Source organism: Tachyglossus aculeatus, chromosome X1 (genome assembly GCF_015852505.1).
Source record: "Tachyglossus aculeatus isolate mTacAcu1 chromosome X1, mTacAcu1.pri, whole genome shotgun sequence".
In the NCBI taxonomy this organism is placed as follows: Eukaryota; Metazoa; Chordata; class Mammalia; order Monotremata; family Tachyglossidae; genus Tachyglossus; species Tachyglossus aculeatus.
Window position 1 is genome coordinate 23482064 of NC_052101.1, and position 16474 is coordinate 23498537.

The window sequence follows — 16474 nt, forward strand, 5'->3', positions numbered from 1 at the left end:
CTTAGGAGTTAGGATGTCTTTTGGAGTTTTATGACCTTAGGGGTTAGGATGTCCACACTGTGCTAAACTCTGGGGAAAATGCAAGATAACCTAAACCAGGCCTACTGCAACTTAAACCTTTTTCATTTTGGTTGGTCCACGGTGGGTGTGGAAAATAACTGGTCAACAGTATCTTCAGAAACACCTTTCTCATATACTTGACAGCACTTCCTAGCCTTCCCTTCCCCCGTCCAAACCAACCCAATTTTAATACACAATACATCCACCATGGTGATTTGTTTTCCAAGGATACACTGGCCAGAAGAGTTTTTGACATCTTCTCCTGGGGCGGAAGTTGTATTCATCTTCTCTGCGTTGGGAAACTGGCTCATGAGCTGAATTTGGAAATCCTCCCGCCGTTCATACTCCTTCCCCCGGTAGATGAACACTTTGTTCTGTAGAAATGCAACAATCACAAATGTCCTGAGCCTAGATCCCACATTCTCTCCCATCACTCCTGGCCAGGTGGGGCTATATTGAGAAGGCTCAAGCCCTCTTTCTCCCTGTTGCGCAAGTGGCAGAGATGGGATGATATGGCACAAATGTCACCCTACGGTGAGAAGGTAATATGGTCAGGATGGTAACACGTATGTGACAAGTTACAGAGAGGTGAGGAAAGGGTCCCCTGCCCCCAGGATCAAGGCCAGGCTCCAAGCTGATGGTACCTGACTCCGAGGGATGAGAGAGATCAGCAGTGTGGCCTGATGGAAATTGCACAAGCCTGAGAGTCAGAGGACATGGGTTCCAATCCTGGCTCTGCCACATGTCTGCTGTGTGACCTTGGGCAAATCACTTCCCTTTTCTGTGCCTCAGTTACCTCACCTGTAAAATGGGGACTAAGACTGTGAGCCCCATGAGGGATCTGATTACCTTACGTCTATTCCAGGGTTTAGAACAGTGTTTGGCACATAGTAAGCACTTAACACACACCACTATTATTTGATCAGCTTCCCAAACATTCCTCTTGACCAACTCACCCGCAGAAAGGAGGGAAAGCCTTGGCCATAATACCCGACAGCAAAGTAGTCTGGTTTGGGTCTCAGGATTTTCATGATGTTCTCATAGAATTTTGCTTGTTGAATCTGGAAGAATAAAACACACCCAGCTGTCAGCAGGAGACCTTTTCGCGGGAAAGATTTTGATCAGTTCTTCCCATAAGCCTGACATAAGCCATAAAAATGAAAATGCCAACCAAGGAGAGAGATTATGTGTTTTGTTTTGAGGAGCAGCTATATAGACAAGAAGTAGGTATATGTTTTGAGATTTCTGTTTTAGTGGAAATAGCTGTATTTGACCTGAATCTGAACAGGGGATAGCATGTATTCCAAGTCACATCAACCTGAGGAAACAGGGTGTGCTCTGTGGACCTCAGTAATGCGTCAGAGACCAGGAGGACCCACACATTTGATAAACAGGATTTGGGGATTTTCTAGACCCCAGCCCTTCCCCTGACCCCTGGGAACATGCGGCAATATCCACAACCCAGGCAGGACACGAGGGTGGGAACAGGGATGGAGGACTGTTCGAATGTCAGCTCTGAAGAAATCATTCCCCCTCAAAGTGATGGTAGATTAAGCCTCTTTTTTTTTGCAAAATCACCAGGGAAATAGTCCCATCCCCTTCCCTAGCCAGCATTCCACCACCTCCAACCCCTTGTCTTCTCTGACCCTCTTCTCCCGGCACCCCCATCTGTCTTTCTATTCTTTTTTTCCTACAACTGTAGCACTATGGACCTCGTTGTTGCTGCCAGCACTTCTACAACTTGGCCAATCTGCTCTCAGCAGTCCCACCTCTCAGAATTACAAACTGTGTGTATGTGTGTGTGGGTAGGGGAAGAAGGGGGCAATGTCAAACCAGGACAGGATGGGAGGAACAGGTGGCAGTGGTGGAGGAAGAGCAGGGAGAGAGTTGTCACAGGGAAGAGGGTCTGAGGCTCTGATCTGACCCCTATCTGACCCTCTGACTTTGCCTTCTCTTCCCATATCCCACCTTAGCCCCCGATTTTGGAGCCCTGAGTGGTGGGGACCCCAAGCCACAGAAGGGGTTTAGTTACTAGCAGCAGTGAGAAATTTCAAGTTAGAACTGTAAGAAAAAAAACAGTGTTACAAGAATAGCTATAGAATAGAGAAGAGTGTGGGTAACAGGAACCAGAAAATCTAAGGAATCCTGGATTTTTAGGGGGTGGGACAACAGGGCAAGAACAACAGAACTCGAAGAGGTGACACTTCATGGAGTTCAACAGTAAAGAGGCTGAGAATGTTACTGTGGTTACTGAGCAGTGAAATTTGCTCCTCCGATGAATAAATGTGGGGGAGAAGTTTTCAGTCCTGCCCTACTGGGAAACCCTTATCACTAGACACACACAAAAATGCAATTTCCCTGCCGCAAACAGCTCTCAGCAACTTCCTATAATTTACGACAATAAAAACTAGTGATAAATCCCTCTTTCATCTGATTGAAAATGAGGCTTCTTCCATTTGCACCATTATTCAACATGGGCTGAGGATTCTTTTGATTGAAACAGTGCTGTTTTTGCCCCCACACAGATATAGCCATTATGTGTATTCACACACATGTATATGAGCATGTGAACATGTGGGAGTGTGTATGTGAGCACATATGGATATGAGACTGGGTGTGACTGTATGAAAATGTTTGCATGATTCCTCCAAGTATTTTGCTGCCATCCCCATATAGACTGCAAGCTCCTTCTGGGCAGGGATCATATCTACCAACTCTGTTATAGTCTACTTTCCCAGGTCTTAGCAGAGTGCTCTTCATAAAATAAGCATTCAAAACATACCATTGATTGATTGACAACATTTTTTGATGGACAGAAAACTGGTCTGACCTAACGGTGCAATGCTAGACTGTAAACTTGCTGTGGAAAGGGAACATGTCTACAAATTCTGTTATATTTTTGTCTTATATTTATCCAAGCACTTATTACAGAGCTCTGCACACAGTAAATGCTCAATAAATATGATTGATTGATTGATTCTGATGGTGCCTATGCTCTCTATCATCTCCTCCCATCAGCTAGGGTATAGTCAGTGGCCATGTCCAGACTGGCTTCCTCTCTCCTCCATCCTTGGCCTCCACCCGCTTATCCTGGACACCATGTAACAAACAAGGCTGGCTCAATGGGAATGTTCTTAGTGATCTGTTCATTAATCAGAGGCACAAATTTGTCTTTTTACTTACTCCTTGTTTAGTGATCTGTGGACCACAACGGCAGTTGCAGCTAGTGTTTATTTGGTGTGTAGTAACTTACTTGTGCAGGTCCTGGGCATTCGGGAAGGGAAATGCCTCTGACAAATTATCTTAGAACATCTCTCCCAGAATGTTCTTCAGTTGGAAGGTGCCAGGGCGGGAGTGGTGGTGGGAAAGGGGACATCTCCATCAGGTGCAGGATTGGGTTTTTTTTTTTCTTTCTTTCTTTCTTTTTTTCTTTCTTTCTTTTTCCTTAAAGGAACACAAATTTTCCACGAAATCTGTCAAGCCTTAACCTCTCTGCCTGCTAAGGCTAAAATCAATAAGGCCATAAATGTCAGAGATCTTTTAAAAATCACCCTTGCAGGCAGTTCAGCCTACTTTGGAATGAATTGAAACCTTACCAGGTTCTGACTTAGGAGTTCGTAGTCAAAAATCTCCATTTCATACTGCTCTGCCAGTTCCTTGCACAGGAAGATGGCTTCTTCCCACATCTGCAGTGAGAAAGCAAATTCAAAGGTCAGCCCAGAAAGCTCACTGGGCAGGAATCCAGAGGGGGCTATCCAGCATTGTGTCACCTTTCACCTCAGACCCTGGGAATCCCCTTATTTCTAGCCCCAGAATAGGCTCCCCGTAAGCTCTTGGGCTGGAAAGAGTAGAAAGATTTCCAAAGCTTATCCTCACAGCCTCTTTTAGTGGTCCCCCAGGAAACCCATTCAGTGTTTCTTTTCTCCGATATTAACTCTGACCTCCCCTCAGATTTCCTGCCCTTTTCTTCTGCCCACTTCTAAACTCATATCTCTATCCTTTCCATTTCTCCACATCTGCTGGCCTGGGCTCCCACACTGAAACTGTGATACCTTCTGCACCATGAAACCTCATACCTGCCCCTTTTGGAAAGAAACCAACTTGTCAGACCCTCCCCCACCTACCTGTTCTCTGCCACCCCATCCCATTCCCAGCCCACCCAGCTTGGGTCCCTCAGAGTAGTGCTTGAAGGGAGGAGGTGTGGACAAGAGCAGGGATGGTGGTGGTAAGGACTGCAAAGAAAGAGATGCAAGGCCCCCAAATCATTAACCTAACACAATTCCAGTTCCCCACTTCTGAGCAGCTTCTTCCACAGGTGCTGAAGTAGGGATGAAGTGAGCAGGGAGGAAAAAAAGAGGGTGGGGTGAGGACCAGTGTATGTAATGAGGCCACAGGGATAGTTCTAAAGGAAGATGGATGAGTGGGCATGAGGGTCAGGAATGGGTGGAGTGAGTAACAACAAAAACATTTTGAATGATTCACATGGGTATCCAGTGGCTGGCCAACAAAAGATAGCCATTTTGTCCCTCTGACAGGAACCAACTTCCCAACCTCAGGTCAACAGAAACATCTGCATCCCTTAACCCAGATACATGCGGCCAGCCAGCAACTCAGCCTAGCCAACCTAGGCGAGCCCGCTCGATTTAAACCAGAATGTTAGGGAGATTCCTCTGAGTCATGGGCCACACCCTGGGGTGCGTAGAGACTGACAGGCTTCCAGGGGGAATGGGAGGGGTCAGAGAAATCATAAAGACAAAGTTTGAACTTGGAAAAAGACTGCAAGCCACCTGCAGTTAAAAGACTCGCTTAAAATCCACATATTAAAATAAATAAAAACAAAGTAGTGAATGCAGGGGCCATGGCTTGAAAGCTGAGGATAACTCAGTGAGCAACCTGAAAATTCCTCATGGCTCATATAGGTAAAAGAACAAAGTCAGCCTGTTAGGCAGGCTGGGATTTTTCTTCCATCATGATCAAAGTAACACCAGAGACTTCCTCAGATACGGAAGCAGCACTGTGAGCTGTGCTCAGGGCTTTTCTGGCTGGCTTTTTTTTTTTTAATTTTTGCCCTCTTTCCTTCCTGACCCCTGGGAACTCGCTTCTGGGTTCATCTTTGCAAAAGGGGAGACCCATAATATTTCGTTCAGTAAAATACAGAAAACAGGAAATGATACAATTCCCTGCCTGGATCCCCCAACTCCCAGCCACAAGAAAGTTTGGAGAGACACAGGCAGAAGTGCAGACACCAGTCAAGGAGAAGGTGAATTTGTCCAAGTTTCTGAAAAGTTTGCCAGGATGAGCAGTGCTCTCCGAGGACTTCTCTCCCACACATTCAGGCACTTCGGAGCAAGATGAAAGCCCAAGTGGTGATTGAAGATGGCAACATGACAGAGTGGGCAGGGAAGCTAGTGACTGATTCCAGGAACAATTCAGTTGCATCAATTGCTCTCCGACAGGGTTTTTGCAGATGCGGAAACTGCATAAAGCAGGACCCCCTCTGCAGAGGACTTGGCCTAGTTATTTTTCTTCGGGTTTATGTGCTGCCTCCCTTGGAGTCTGCTCACAGGTTATGCCAAGTTCATAAAGACTCATGGAGATTGGTACTTGCACTCTCCCATCTGCTTTCCAGCTGCCGAGCAGGGGAGGCCTGGGTATTTTTTGGACTCACGGTCAACCTCTCAACACACCATGAGGCCAGTCCCTTCAGTGCCGGCCCACTGAAAAAACCTGAAAACCGGAACATCCCTCCTGCTTTCCAGGTTCCATCCCAAGTGACAGCAGATGTTTTCAGTGGGTTACCTTTCCCTTGTCAAAGTAGCCAATAATGGTCTCGTACAGAGACTCCTTTAGCTGACGGTGAGTCTGGGATAGCTGCAATCCAGTCTGCATGACCTGAGATGCACATTGCTCATCGGACCACTGCAAGAAATTGATCAAAAATTACATCTGGAGATAAGACTTACCTCCACTTCCCAATGCCTGCAGATTTTGTAAGCTCATTGTGGGCAGGGAATGTGTCTGTTTATTGTTGTACTGTACTCCCCCAAACACTTAGTACAGAGCTCTGCACACAGTAAGTGCTCAATAAATATGACTGAATGAATGAATTAATGAATTCATTAAATTTGGAGCACTCCCTTTCTCTTAGAGAGAACACCAGCCCTGTAGGACCCATCTGGCAATGATACTATTAATAATAATAAAAATAACAAAAATAATCACATCTGTCAACTGTGGTATTTGTTAAGCACTTACTGTGTGCTGGGATAAACACAATGCAATCATATTAGATACAGCCCCTGTCCCTTATGGTGCTAACAGTCTAAGGGGGTGAGAGAAAAGGTACTAAATCCCCATTACATAGATGAGGAAACTGAGACCCAAGGTCACACAACGGGGAAGTGATAGGGCCAGGATCTGATGGCATGGCCAGACCACTGAGATGAAATCACAGAACTGGTGGTGGGAATCCTCAGTTATATAAATCACATGCTGACAATGTCAGAATTAAATTCAGTCGATATGAGAACTCCTGAATCACCAGTCAGCAGTGATTCTACAACCAGGGGCACAGCAAGATGACAAAAATTTAAATAGTATCTCCAATTATCAAGGATCAATGTGCACTGAAAACTCCCTGCTGACTCCAGAGTCCCTCACTCTCGAAATCAGTTTTTGATCAGGACGATTGTAACTTTCATTTACAAAACATACCCCAGTGCATCCTGAGAAATAATTACTGACAATAGTATTGATTAAGAACATCAGATCAATCAGAAACCATGCAGAACTTCTAAGAGATGCAGTCTCTGCTAAAGAAGTTAAAGAAAATTGTTTTGTTTTCCTTTAATGACAAAAATGTTTACAACAAGGTAAACTGAAAAACAGCAAGTGTCCTGTCAATTTGTATTTAATGCTTTTCTGATGCTTTAACTGCAACTAGCCAAGATTGAATTTTTATTTTTTTATTCACTATATTTGTTGATTGCTTACTTTGTACAGCACAGCACTGTATTCAGCACTGAGAAGAGGGACTAGGATGATAATTCAAATGCTATTCCTGGCCCACATAAGGGCTCACAATCTAAAAAGCAAGGGCAAGGGGAGAAACAAAAAAAAATACCATAACAAATAATAATAATATTGGCACTTAAGCACTTACTATTTGCTAAATAAAGCAGGTGAGATAGAGTCCCTGTCCCACCCAGGCCTTACATTCTAGGAGGGAGAGCAGATATCTAATCTCTATTTTACAAATAAGGAAATGGAGGCATGGAAAGGTTGAATGACATGTCCAAGGTCATACAGCAGGCCAGTGACAGAGCTGTGACTAGAATCCAGAACCCCCAATTCCCAGACCCATGCTTCTTTCACTCAACCATACTGCCTCTAAATAAAGCTAAAGGAATAAATGAACCAACACCCATTTATTACCGATACGCTTGAAAGCCAAAGTAGACTTTACTCAATGAACCAATACCTTCAGGAGCCAAGTGTGCAGGAGCAGAGTGTATGCTGCCTCTGTGTAATTCTCACAGTCCAGATGCAGATCACGGAGCTTGTACAAATATCTGAGGGAGAGAAAGTGAGCCAACTGAGCAGGCAACATAGACAAAAAGCAACTCCTGTCAGGAAGGTCAGAGCCAGACTGTGAAATTCCATGAGAACAACCACCACTCTAAACTCAGCATGACTGCTCCAGGTGCCCAAGCATAGTTCCTCAAATCATCCCTATCCTGGGATGGCCAAGGGAAAAGCTGAATCCAAATCTTTCAAGGAGAAGCAGTCTCCCACTCATACTTAGGCACATGAACTTGGGACTGGGGAAGACCATTTATGAAGGGGAAATTATTCAGTAACATGGTGAGTACTAGGGCAACAGACAGCAGCTCATTGTGTCACTGGGCAGATGGGTGGCAGTGTTGCAGCCCTGATTTGTGTGAGGAGGAAGCTGATGCCCAGGAATGATGGAAGGGGATGGGAGGGAGCAAATAACTGACAAGGAGCAAGCACTGGTTTAGGTCAGAATGCGATCACTCAGGCAGATGGGCCTTTCTGCTATGCAATGAGCAACCCTGGTCTCTTCAGCTAGAGTGAACGTAGAGGTGGCAGTGAAATGATCAGTGTTCCATTAGTGTTTCTTGAGAGAGTCCCAGGAAGTCAGACCTCAAACTTTCCTCTTCTTGCGCAGTCATGGAGTTCCCCAAAATGGTCTCTAGCAGTGGAGTTTAATCAGTCAATCCATCAGTGTGTTTACTGAGTGCTTATTGTGTACAGAGCACTGTACTAGGCATTTGAGAGTGTACAATACAATAGAGCTGGTAGACCTGATTCCTGCTCCCAAGCAACTTACAATCTAAAGAGGGAGAAAGTGGGCCACAGTCACTAGAAGAGATGTCCTCCATTTACAAGGTCCATCTCACCTGTCTGCTTTTTTCTCCCTTGTCTAATTTTCTTCCCCTCTCCATCATCTATATATATATATGGTTTTGACCCCCCCAGAACATGTATGTACATATCCTTATACTCTACTCTTTCCCCTAGCTGTAATTTATTTTAATGTCTGTCTTTCCCTGTAGACTGCAAGTTCCTTTTGGGCAAAGATCATATCTACCAACTCTATTGTACTGCACTTCTCCAGGTGCTTAATACAGTTCTCTGCACACAATAAACATTCAATAAATACCACTGATTGACAGATCTTGGAGTAGTAGACCCTTAGCTAATCTCTTAACCCATATACAAGAACTCTGCCACCTGGGCACTGAGAGGTTTCAAGTCCATCAGCTCTGTCTCTTTAAAAAATCACATCCTGACAATCTCTCTTATAATAATAATAATAATGATGGCATTTATTAAGCGCTTACTATGTGCAAAGCACTTCCCACTTTAATTCCTGTTTTCCAGACTGCTCATTGAAAGAAAACCTACTCATGTGATAAACTGACATGTTGAGCTACTATGGAGTTATAATGAGGATAGGCTCAAGGGCTTCGTCAAGGGCAGCTCCTGGACTTTACAACATGCCAGCTGATATTTTAGAGCACTCTACTTGGCTTGGATCTTAGAAAAGGAATTGGATTTGGTTTAGGTTTTATGAAATTGTTTTACTATCTTTAAGAAGAAAATTACACCAGAAAATACAAAAACTGTGCCTCAGTAAGAAGAAATATCCAGCTAATTCACAACCCAAAAGGTACACTTTTGCAATTAAGCAGCTACTTCAAGGCAAGAGGTTATGATAATTCAGGACAAAATGTACTTCGGGCCTTCATTATTCAGGTAATCCATGAGCACGATGAGTTTCTCAAAAACAGGCACCAGAGGATTTATTTGGGCACATAAAGAGACAGATACAGAGATGGATATAGAGGCAGGAAAGACAGACACAAAAAATACAGAGATAGCATCAGAGATGAAGGGAAACTGAGAGGCACAAACAGTGAGTTATATGGTGTATTTTAAACCACAGATGTACCTTGGTTTATGCCCTTCCCTCAACATGTGCCACCCCAGGGACAGACCTATATTACTTGCTCAATTATCTCAGAGCACACACATGCTCTGCCTGACATACCATGGAAAAAGGGAAGGGCCAAGGAGAGGGAAAGTCTGGAATGATGCAGGGAGTTGTGTTGGAGTGGAGGATAATAAACGTCCCTTCCAATATGTCACCACTGCTCCCTCTTACCTTTTCTGGCTTGGAACCTGCTTCCCCTTCTGAACTGAAACTGTGAGAACAGGCATAGGGCCACGCCATGGGGAGAGGAGAGGAAGAGTGGCTTGGACCTTCTGAAGCTCCTGCCCCCGGCATTGGACAGTGCCACCACCTGCTCTCCCTCCCCAGTCCACCCTTTACCCAAGGTCCATGGCTTTGGCTGGGGGTGGGAGGCGAGGTTCCAGGTGAGAAGGGGAATGGGCAAGATGGCAGCTGATATGCTTGAAGCAACACCTGCTTTTATAGTTCGCTGATAACACAAAAACCCCTCCAAAACTGGGGAGCGAAGGGTGGTGAGGGAAGAGGAGACTGGGGTGCTTGGGTACAGGATAACTGGAAAAACACTGGGAAAAGGAAAGGCTGGGAAGAGAGGGTAGGAGGGAGCAGAAATGGATTCATAAGAATTTGAGCTTACCTGTAATGCGCAGCCATCATGTCGGGGCAGGTTTTGAAGTGGATCCTAACGCTCCTCCTCTCCTCCTCCCCATCCCCCCTCCCTACCTCCTTCCTCTCCCCACAGCACCTGTATATATGTTTGTACAGATTTGTTACTCTATTTATTTTACTTGTACATATTTACTATTCTATTTATTTTGTTAATGATGTGCATTTAGCTTTAATTCTATTTGTTCTTACGACTTGACACCTGTCTACATGTTTTGTTTTGTTGTCTGTCTCCCCCTTCTAGTCTGTGAGCCCATTGTCGGGTAGGGACCGTCTCTATATGTTGCCAACTTGTACTTCCCAAGCACTTAGTACAGTGCTCTGCACACAGTAAGCTCTCAATAAATACGACTGAATGAATGAGTGAATAATAGCAATTCCCCAAAATGCTCATGATATCTTGATATTTTTTTAGAAACATAATCCAGTGTTTTCATGGGGTATGTCCCATAACATGAATATTTCACCAGCTTCTGCTAATTACTAATATTCAGCCCAATTTTTAAATGGACAGGCACAGGCATGTGGCCATAGTTCTGGAATATAACCACGGGACCCAACCAAATTGGGTGTGCTTTCCCATGCCATATGGCACAAAAGCCTTCCTTCGGTGAAAACTGTGGCCTCCTGGTTTAAGTAAAGCAATATTTCTAAATTAATCTGTTTTGTACACTATGCACAATAATGTCTATCCCTTGCACTTCCCAGGATTCCTGAAGAAAATAAGCATTTATCTTCCAGGGTATTTCATTTAAAAGAAAATATAGAGGTGGATTCCAGAGAACACTGCTTATCTTGCCATCTAACATCCCATAAAGGGCTGCATTGGCAACACATTCTTGTATTCCGAGCACATACAAAGGGCTTATCCTGTCGTTGCAAACACATTCCCCTCTAAACCAAAAACTATGGCCACTGGAATTGTATTTTTAAAAGTGAGAAAGGAAGTTGTGTTTCCTCAAGTAAATTTCATCTTTGAGGCTAGGCAAGGCAGGGACAAGAACAAGTCACAGGTCTATGGGCTCCCCTGGGAGGTCTGGGGATCTGGAATTTCTGCTTTAGCTGAGGGAAGCTAGGAGAGGACACTGTCAATACCACCCTGGGGGCCAACAAGCTCTGGGCAGAGTTGCTCTTACCTTATGTACATTTCCTCACGGTTGTTGTCCTTGTAGAAGTTCTAGTTGAGGAAAGAAAAACAAATAATTAGGGTTTCCTTTTGTTAGCACCTGAACTCAGCATGGTTTTAAAGCCCTGCTGTTTGCAACCAGAACATAGCTTTTTTCTCTGGCTCTGGGGCTCCTCTCAGTCTGAAGATGAACACTCCACGTAATAATAATAATAATTTTGGTATTTGCTAAGTGCTTACTATGTGCCAAGCACTGTTCTAAGCACTGGGGGAGATACAAGGTAATCAGGTTGTCCCACATGGGGCTCACAGTCTCAATCCCCATTTTACAGATGAGGGAACTGAAGCACAGAGAAGTGAAGTGACTTGCCCAAAGACACCCAGCTGACAAGTGGTGGAGTTAGGATTAGAACCCACGACCTCTGACTCCCAAGCCAGGGCTCTTGCCACTGAGCCACACCGCTTGCCCCTGGGGAACTTTAAAATATTGAAATCCTGATCTGATTATCTTGAGGGTGGGAGCTGTGAGGCACTGCCTTCCTGAGGTATTGCAGAAAACACTCTAATAATAATGATGATGATGATAATGATTACAGTGATGGTAACTTTGGTTTGGGTTTCTATGAGGTTGACTTTCTGGGAACTCAAAGCCTTTCCCTGCTTGTTATATCATTTTGTCCTCCCGTTAGCCCTGGGAAATGGGGAGGGTCAGAGATTATGATGTCCATTTTACAGGTGGAGAAACTGAGTCTCAGAAAGGTGCACTCAGTTGTCCAATATCCACAGCAGGTCAGTAGTAGATTTGGGATTTGAACCCCCATATCCTAACTCCCTGGAAAATTCTGTAGGCACCAACTTTGGCCAACAGTTCCTGATTGGAAAGCAGCTGGTCTAGTGGAAAGAGAATGGGTTTAGGGTTCAGAGGACCTGGGTTCTAATCCTGTCTCTATCACTTGCCTGCTGGGTAAATCACTTAACTTCTCTGTGCTGCCTCTGTTTCCTCAACTATAAAATGGGGATTCAATACCTGTTCTCTCTCCTACTTAGACTGTGAGTCCCTTGAGAGGCAGGGGATGTGTCCGACCTGATTAACTTGTATCTACCCCAGTGTTCAGAACAGTGCTTGACAAATACTAAGCATGTATTGAATACCATTGTAACACGCAAAAACATTAACAAACAAAAAAATTCTTCTTCCAGATTGGGGAGAATCAAGAGTCATCATAGAACTCGGGATGATGGGAATAGCTATTAGTCACAGTGTATAAATAACACCCACGCTATGCTGAAATCACATTACATAATAGCACTGAAAGAAAAGAATGTGGCTGTGTTGATAATGTCTCTTTCCTATGTTCACGCTTCAGTCTTAAATCATTCAGTGGTATTTACAGAGTGCTCACTAGTGCAGAGTACTGTACTAAGCACTTGGGAGCTTGCAATACAACAGAATTGGTGGACACACTCCTTGCTCAATGATAAATGTTCCCATTTCCCACCCTACAAATGCTCATATTTCAGTGGTTCGATGTGAAATATTCACACTCCTTTCCCCATCTACTGCACCCTCTTCTCCAGTGCCTCCCCAACTTCTATGTCCCAAAATAACAGGAAAGCTCAAAGAGAGAATGGAAGGATGAGATTGGAGGAAAATAACGGCCCCCAATAAAATCAGTGGCTGCCCAACTGGGGCAATAGACAATCCAAAGGCAGAGCCTGGACAAGCAGGTCTGCTTGTCCATCAGGAGGGCATGCTGATATGGGGATGCTCGGTGGCCACTGAAGTGATATCAGGGGTGCTTGGCCCTAAGACATTGCTTGTCTCAGAGATAATCCCCATGGGCAGTTGGAAGTTCATTTTACTCTGCAAAGAAGTGGAGGGTTAAAGTCAGTCTTCTCAATGGAAACGGCTTCTTACAAAGCCTGGGTCTCAGAGACACAACCACTGTTACACTGAGCTTTCCCACGCCTGCTATATCTGTATAAGATGTACAGTAATTCTCCTCTCTACAAAACCACTTCCAAGGCCACATCAGGGAGGGGATTCAAGATAATCCAGTTTGTGGACCCTTCCCTGACTGAGTAGCAGACAGCCAATGCACAGTTTCATAGCACTGCTAGTCATGGCTTTGGGGAATATGGCCACACATGCCCACCGCCAAGTAGCATCAATTTCAGGCTCTAGTCCCAGCAGGGGAGACAAGACACATTTTTCTGCTTGGCTATGTATAAGCATGGAGAAAACTTGCACATCCTTTGGGAGAGGACTGCAGACACCGAAGTCTCCAGAGGAGAGATATGGGGCCAGTTAAGATCCCATTATGAAGCACTGGGTAGGAGGGTGAGATAGGGAAAGGGAGCAGGAAGGCATTTATTTTCCTTCTGGGAATGCCCAGCAGAGAGCATGGGGCTCTATAGGGAAATAAAGTAAATGGCTTTATGCCAGAGCATGCGCTGAGTCTGCCAAAGGGAAAAAAATTAAAATATATTCAGATTTTTCCATTAAAGCAGCCCGACGCCACAGGTCCGAAAAACATTAGAAAATATTCCAGCTCTTCCCACGCTGAGTCTGAGTTACTTACTGCACTCCATGTTTTCAAAGCACATGCTTTACTGTGCCTTTTGAATAGAATACTGTTGGGGAATTAGGGGGTGTTCTTCTAACAAGCTCCATCTGGACAGACTGCAATGCACTGTTGTAAATCAATCACTTAATAGCAGTTATTGAACGCTTACTCTGTGCAGAGCACTGTATTGGGCACTTGGGAGAGTACAAGAGATTTTGTAGACATGAAGCAGGTTATAATCAAGTAGGGGAGACAGACACTAACATTCACAGTGAGGAGGAAGCCACAGAGTACAAAGATATATATCCAAGTGCTGTGGTGGGGTGGTGGGACCTAAATGCTTAGCGGGTAAGGACTCAAGTACATAGGGGCAAAGTACATAGGGAAATGAGGTGGAGAGATGAAAAGTTAATCAGGGAAGGTTTCCTGGACTTTATAGGACTTTAAAGATGGAGAGAGTGCTGGCCTGCTAGATATAAAGGAGGAGGGAGTCCCAGGCTGGAGGGAGGCCAGGACCAATGAGAGAGATGAGAGCAAGGCACACTGATTAGGTTGGTATTAGAAGGGGTGAAGTGCACAGTCTGCAATGTAGTAGAAGAGGAACAAGGTTTGGTAGGAGGGAGAGAGCTGATTGAGAGCCTGAAATCTGCTTCATGAGCAACCATTGGAGGGTTTGGAGGAGTGGGGAGACATGCACAGAATACTCTCCTGTACTCTCTCAAGCCCTCAGTACAGTGCTCTGCATATAACTGGTGTTGGATAAATGGATCAGATTGGATCAGACCCTGGTGGGCTCACCTACCAGCAAGTTAACGGTGCAGCTCATGCGGTTGTCTTTGCTCTCGTCGCTCATCACACCCCGGTAATCCAGCAGCTTCTCCAACAGTCCTTTGACCAGACTGACAAAGTTCTCAACTGTCTTGGCGATTTTCGGATGCTCCAAGGAGCAATCCACCAGGCTGCAGACGAAAAAACAGAAAGACACTCTCTTACCAAAGTGTGCTGAGGTGAGGCCAGGGGTTGGGGAAAAGGAAAATTATTAGGTCATCCAACCTCATGTACAACTGAACCAGAAAGGAAAACTATGGCTGACAAGGCTTTAGGTATTAGACTGACAGCCCTTTCAGGCACAGAATCAATGTCAGTCAATCAATGGCATTTATTGAGCACTTATCGTGCACCAAGTACTGTACTAAGCTTTGGAGAGTACAATACAACAGAATTGGTAGACACCTTCCCTGACCACAACGAACTTACAGTCTAGAGGGGGAAGCAAACTCTAATATAAATTAATAAATTACAGTAGAAAGAACTGGGGGTGGGGTGAATATCAAATGCTTAAAGGGTACAGATCCAGAAGAGAGAGGGATTTGGGGAAAAGAAGGTTTAGTTGTGGAAGGCCCTGTGGGGGAGCAGTGACTAAATAAGGCTTTGAAGGTGGTGTATATGGAGGGGGAGGGAGTTCCAGGCCAGGGGGAGGACATCCTCTAGACTGTAAGCTCATTGTGGGCAGGGAATGTGTCTGTTTATTGTTGTACTTTCCCAAGCACTTAGTCCAGTGCTCTGCACACAGTAAGCACTCAATAAATATTAGTGAATGAATGAATGAAAAGCATCTGTGGCGAGATAGACGAGATTGTGGTACAGTGAGCAAACTGGTGCTAGAGGAGCTAAGAGTGTAGGCTGAGCTTTATTGGCTGTAGTGCTTATCTTAGAGTATGGTTTGTAGGTGATGCTAAAGAAATGATTTGGGGTGCTGGATGCAACTAAATTAAGTAGAGATTCACAGGGGGAGTTGGGATAGATGTTTGGAAGAACTTCCTGACAGCAAGGGGTTATTTGAAAGCAGATATGGGATTGCCTTCCCTGGGAAACTGGAGATAGAGGGATGATCCTGATGACAGCCAGGTGTCAGGCTTTAGGGTCATGGCTTGATGCACCTTCAGCTATTTTTTTTTCCCCTTGCCCCTCACTGCTCCTGGTGATGATGTATTATTGCTCACCATGCAACTACATTTAAAAAATATTCTTCTCTATGGATGCACTGAAAGGGGCACACTTTTGTCCCCAATAGTAGGACCGAAGCAGGCTCAGACCAACACTATACCTCCTATCTACCCCTCATTCCAAGGGTGATGCCCCAGGCTTCCAGATGCAGGCACGAGGGAAGTCCCAGGAGAGGGAAGTGCCCAGACCCCAATGGGAGGCCTGGTGGGCAGGAACCATAGAGAGCCATTTTGTGTACTCACCATACAAAGTGCATCTGATCAGAGGAAAGCCACAAATCCCGCTGCTTTAATCAGGTTTTCACCACAGGAGTGGCACCTGTTCTACATCTCACAATAAAGCAATGCAAATTGACCTGTGATTTAGACATAATTTCTGCCTCTTTCCTATATCTGTGAGGCTGGGTCTGCCTCCTTTCTGATGATTGCCATTTCAAGTTACCCTTTCCCTTCTAAGCCTAACCTTACAGATAAAAGCTTTATTCTCCCCATTTCTTCCTGGGACCTTTACTGAACATCCCTCAAGGTTCTCTGACTGGAAAGACATTTGGAA

General features: G+C 44.9%; 1 protein-coding gene across 1 annotated transcript in view; it reads right to left on the reverse strand.

The window, feature by feature from the left end:
* Nucleotides 1–16474, reverse strand: part of LOC119949834 (dedicator of cytokinesis protein 2-like) — a 381064-nt gene that overhangs the window by 31561 nt on the left and 333029 nt on the right. The window contains exons 43-51 of the mRNA XM_038771675.1: nucleotides 15572–15736; nucleotides 14969–14979; nucleotides 14718–14874; nucleotides 11359–11399; nucleotides 7541–7631; nucleotides 5860–5979; nucleotides 3657–3746; nucleotides 1017–1121; nucleotides 293–434 (exon numbers count right to left, since the gene is read on the reverse strand). Coding sequence (XP_038627603.1) covers nucleotides 293–434; nucleotides 1017–1121; nucleotides 3657–3746; nucleotides 5860–5979; nucleotides 7541–7631; nucleotides 11359–11399; nucleotides 14718–14874; nucleotides 14969–14979; nucleotides 15572–15736 — 922 coding nt within the window. The remainder of the gene's footprint in view (nucleotides 1–292; nucleotides 435–1016; nucleotides 1122–3656; nucleotides 3747–5859; nucleotides 5980–7540; nucleotides 7632–11358; nucleotides 11400–14717; nucleotides 14875–14968; nucleotides 14980–15571; nucleotides 15737–16474) is intronic.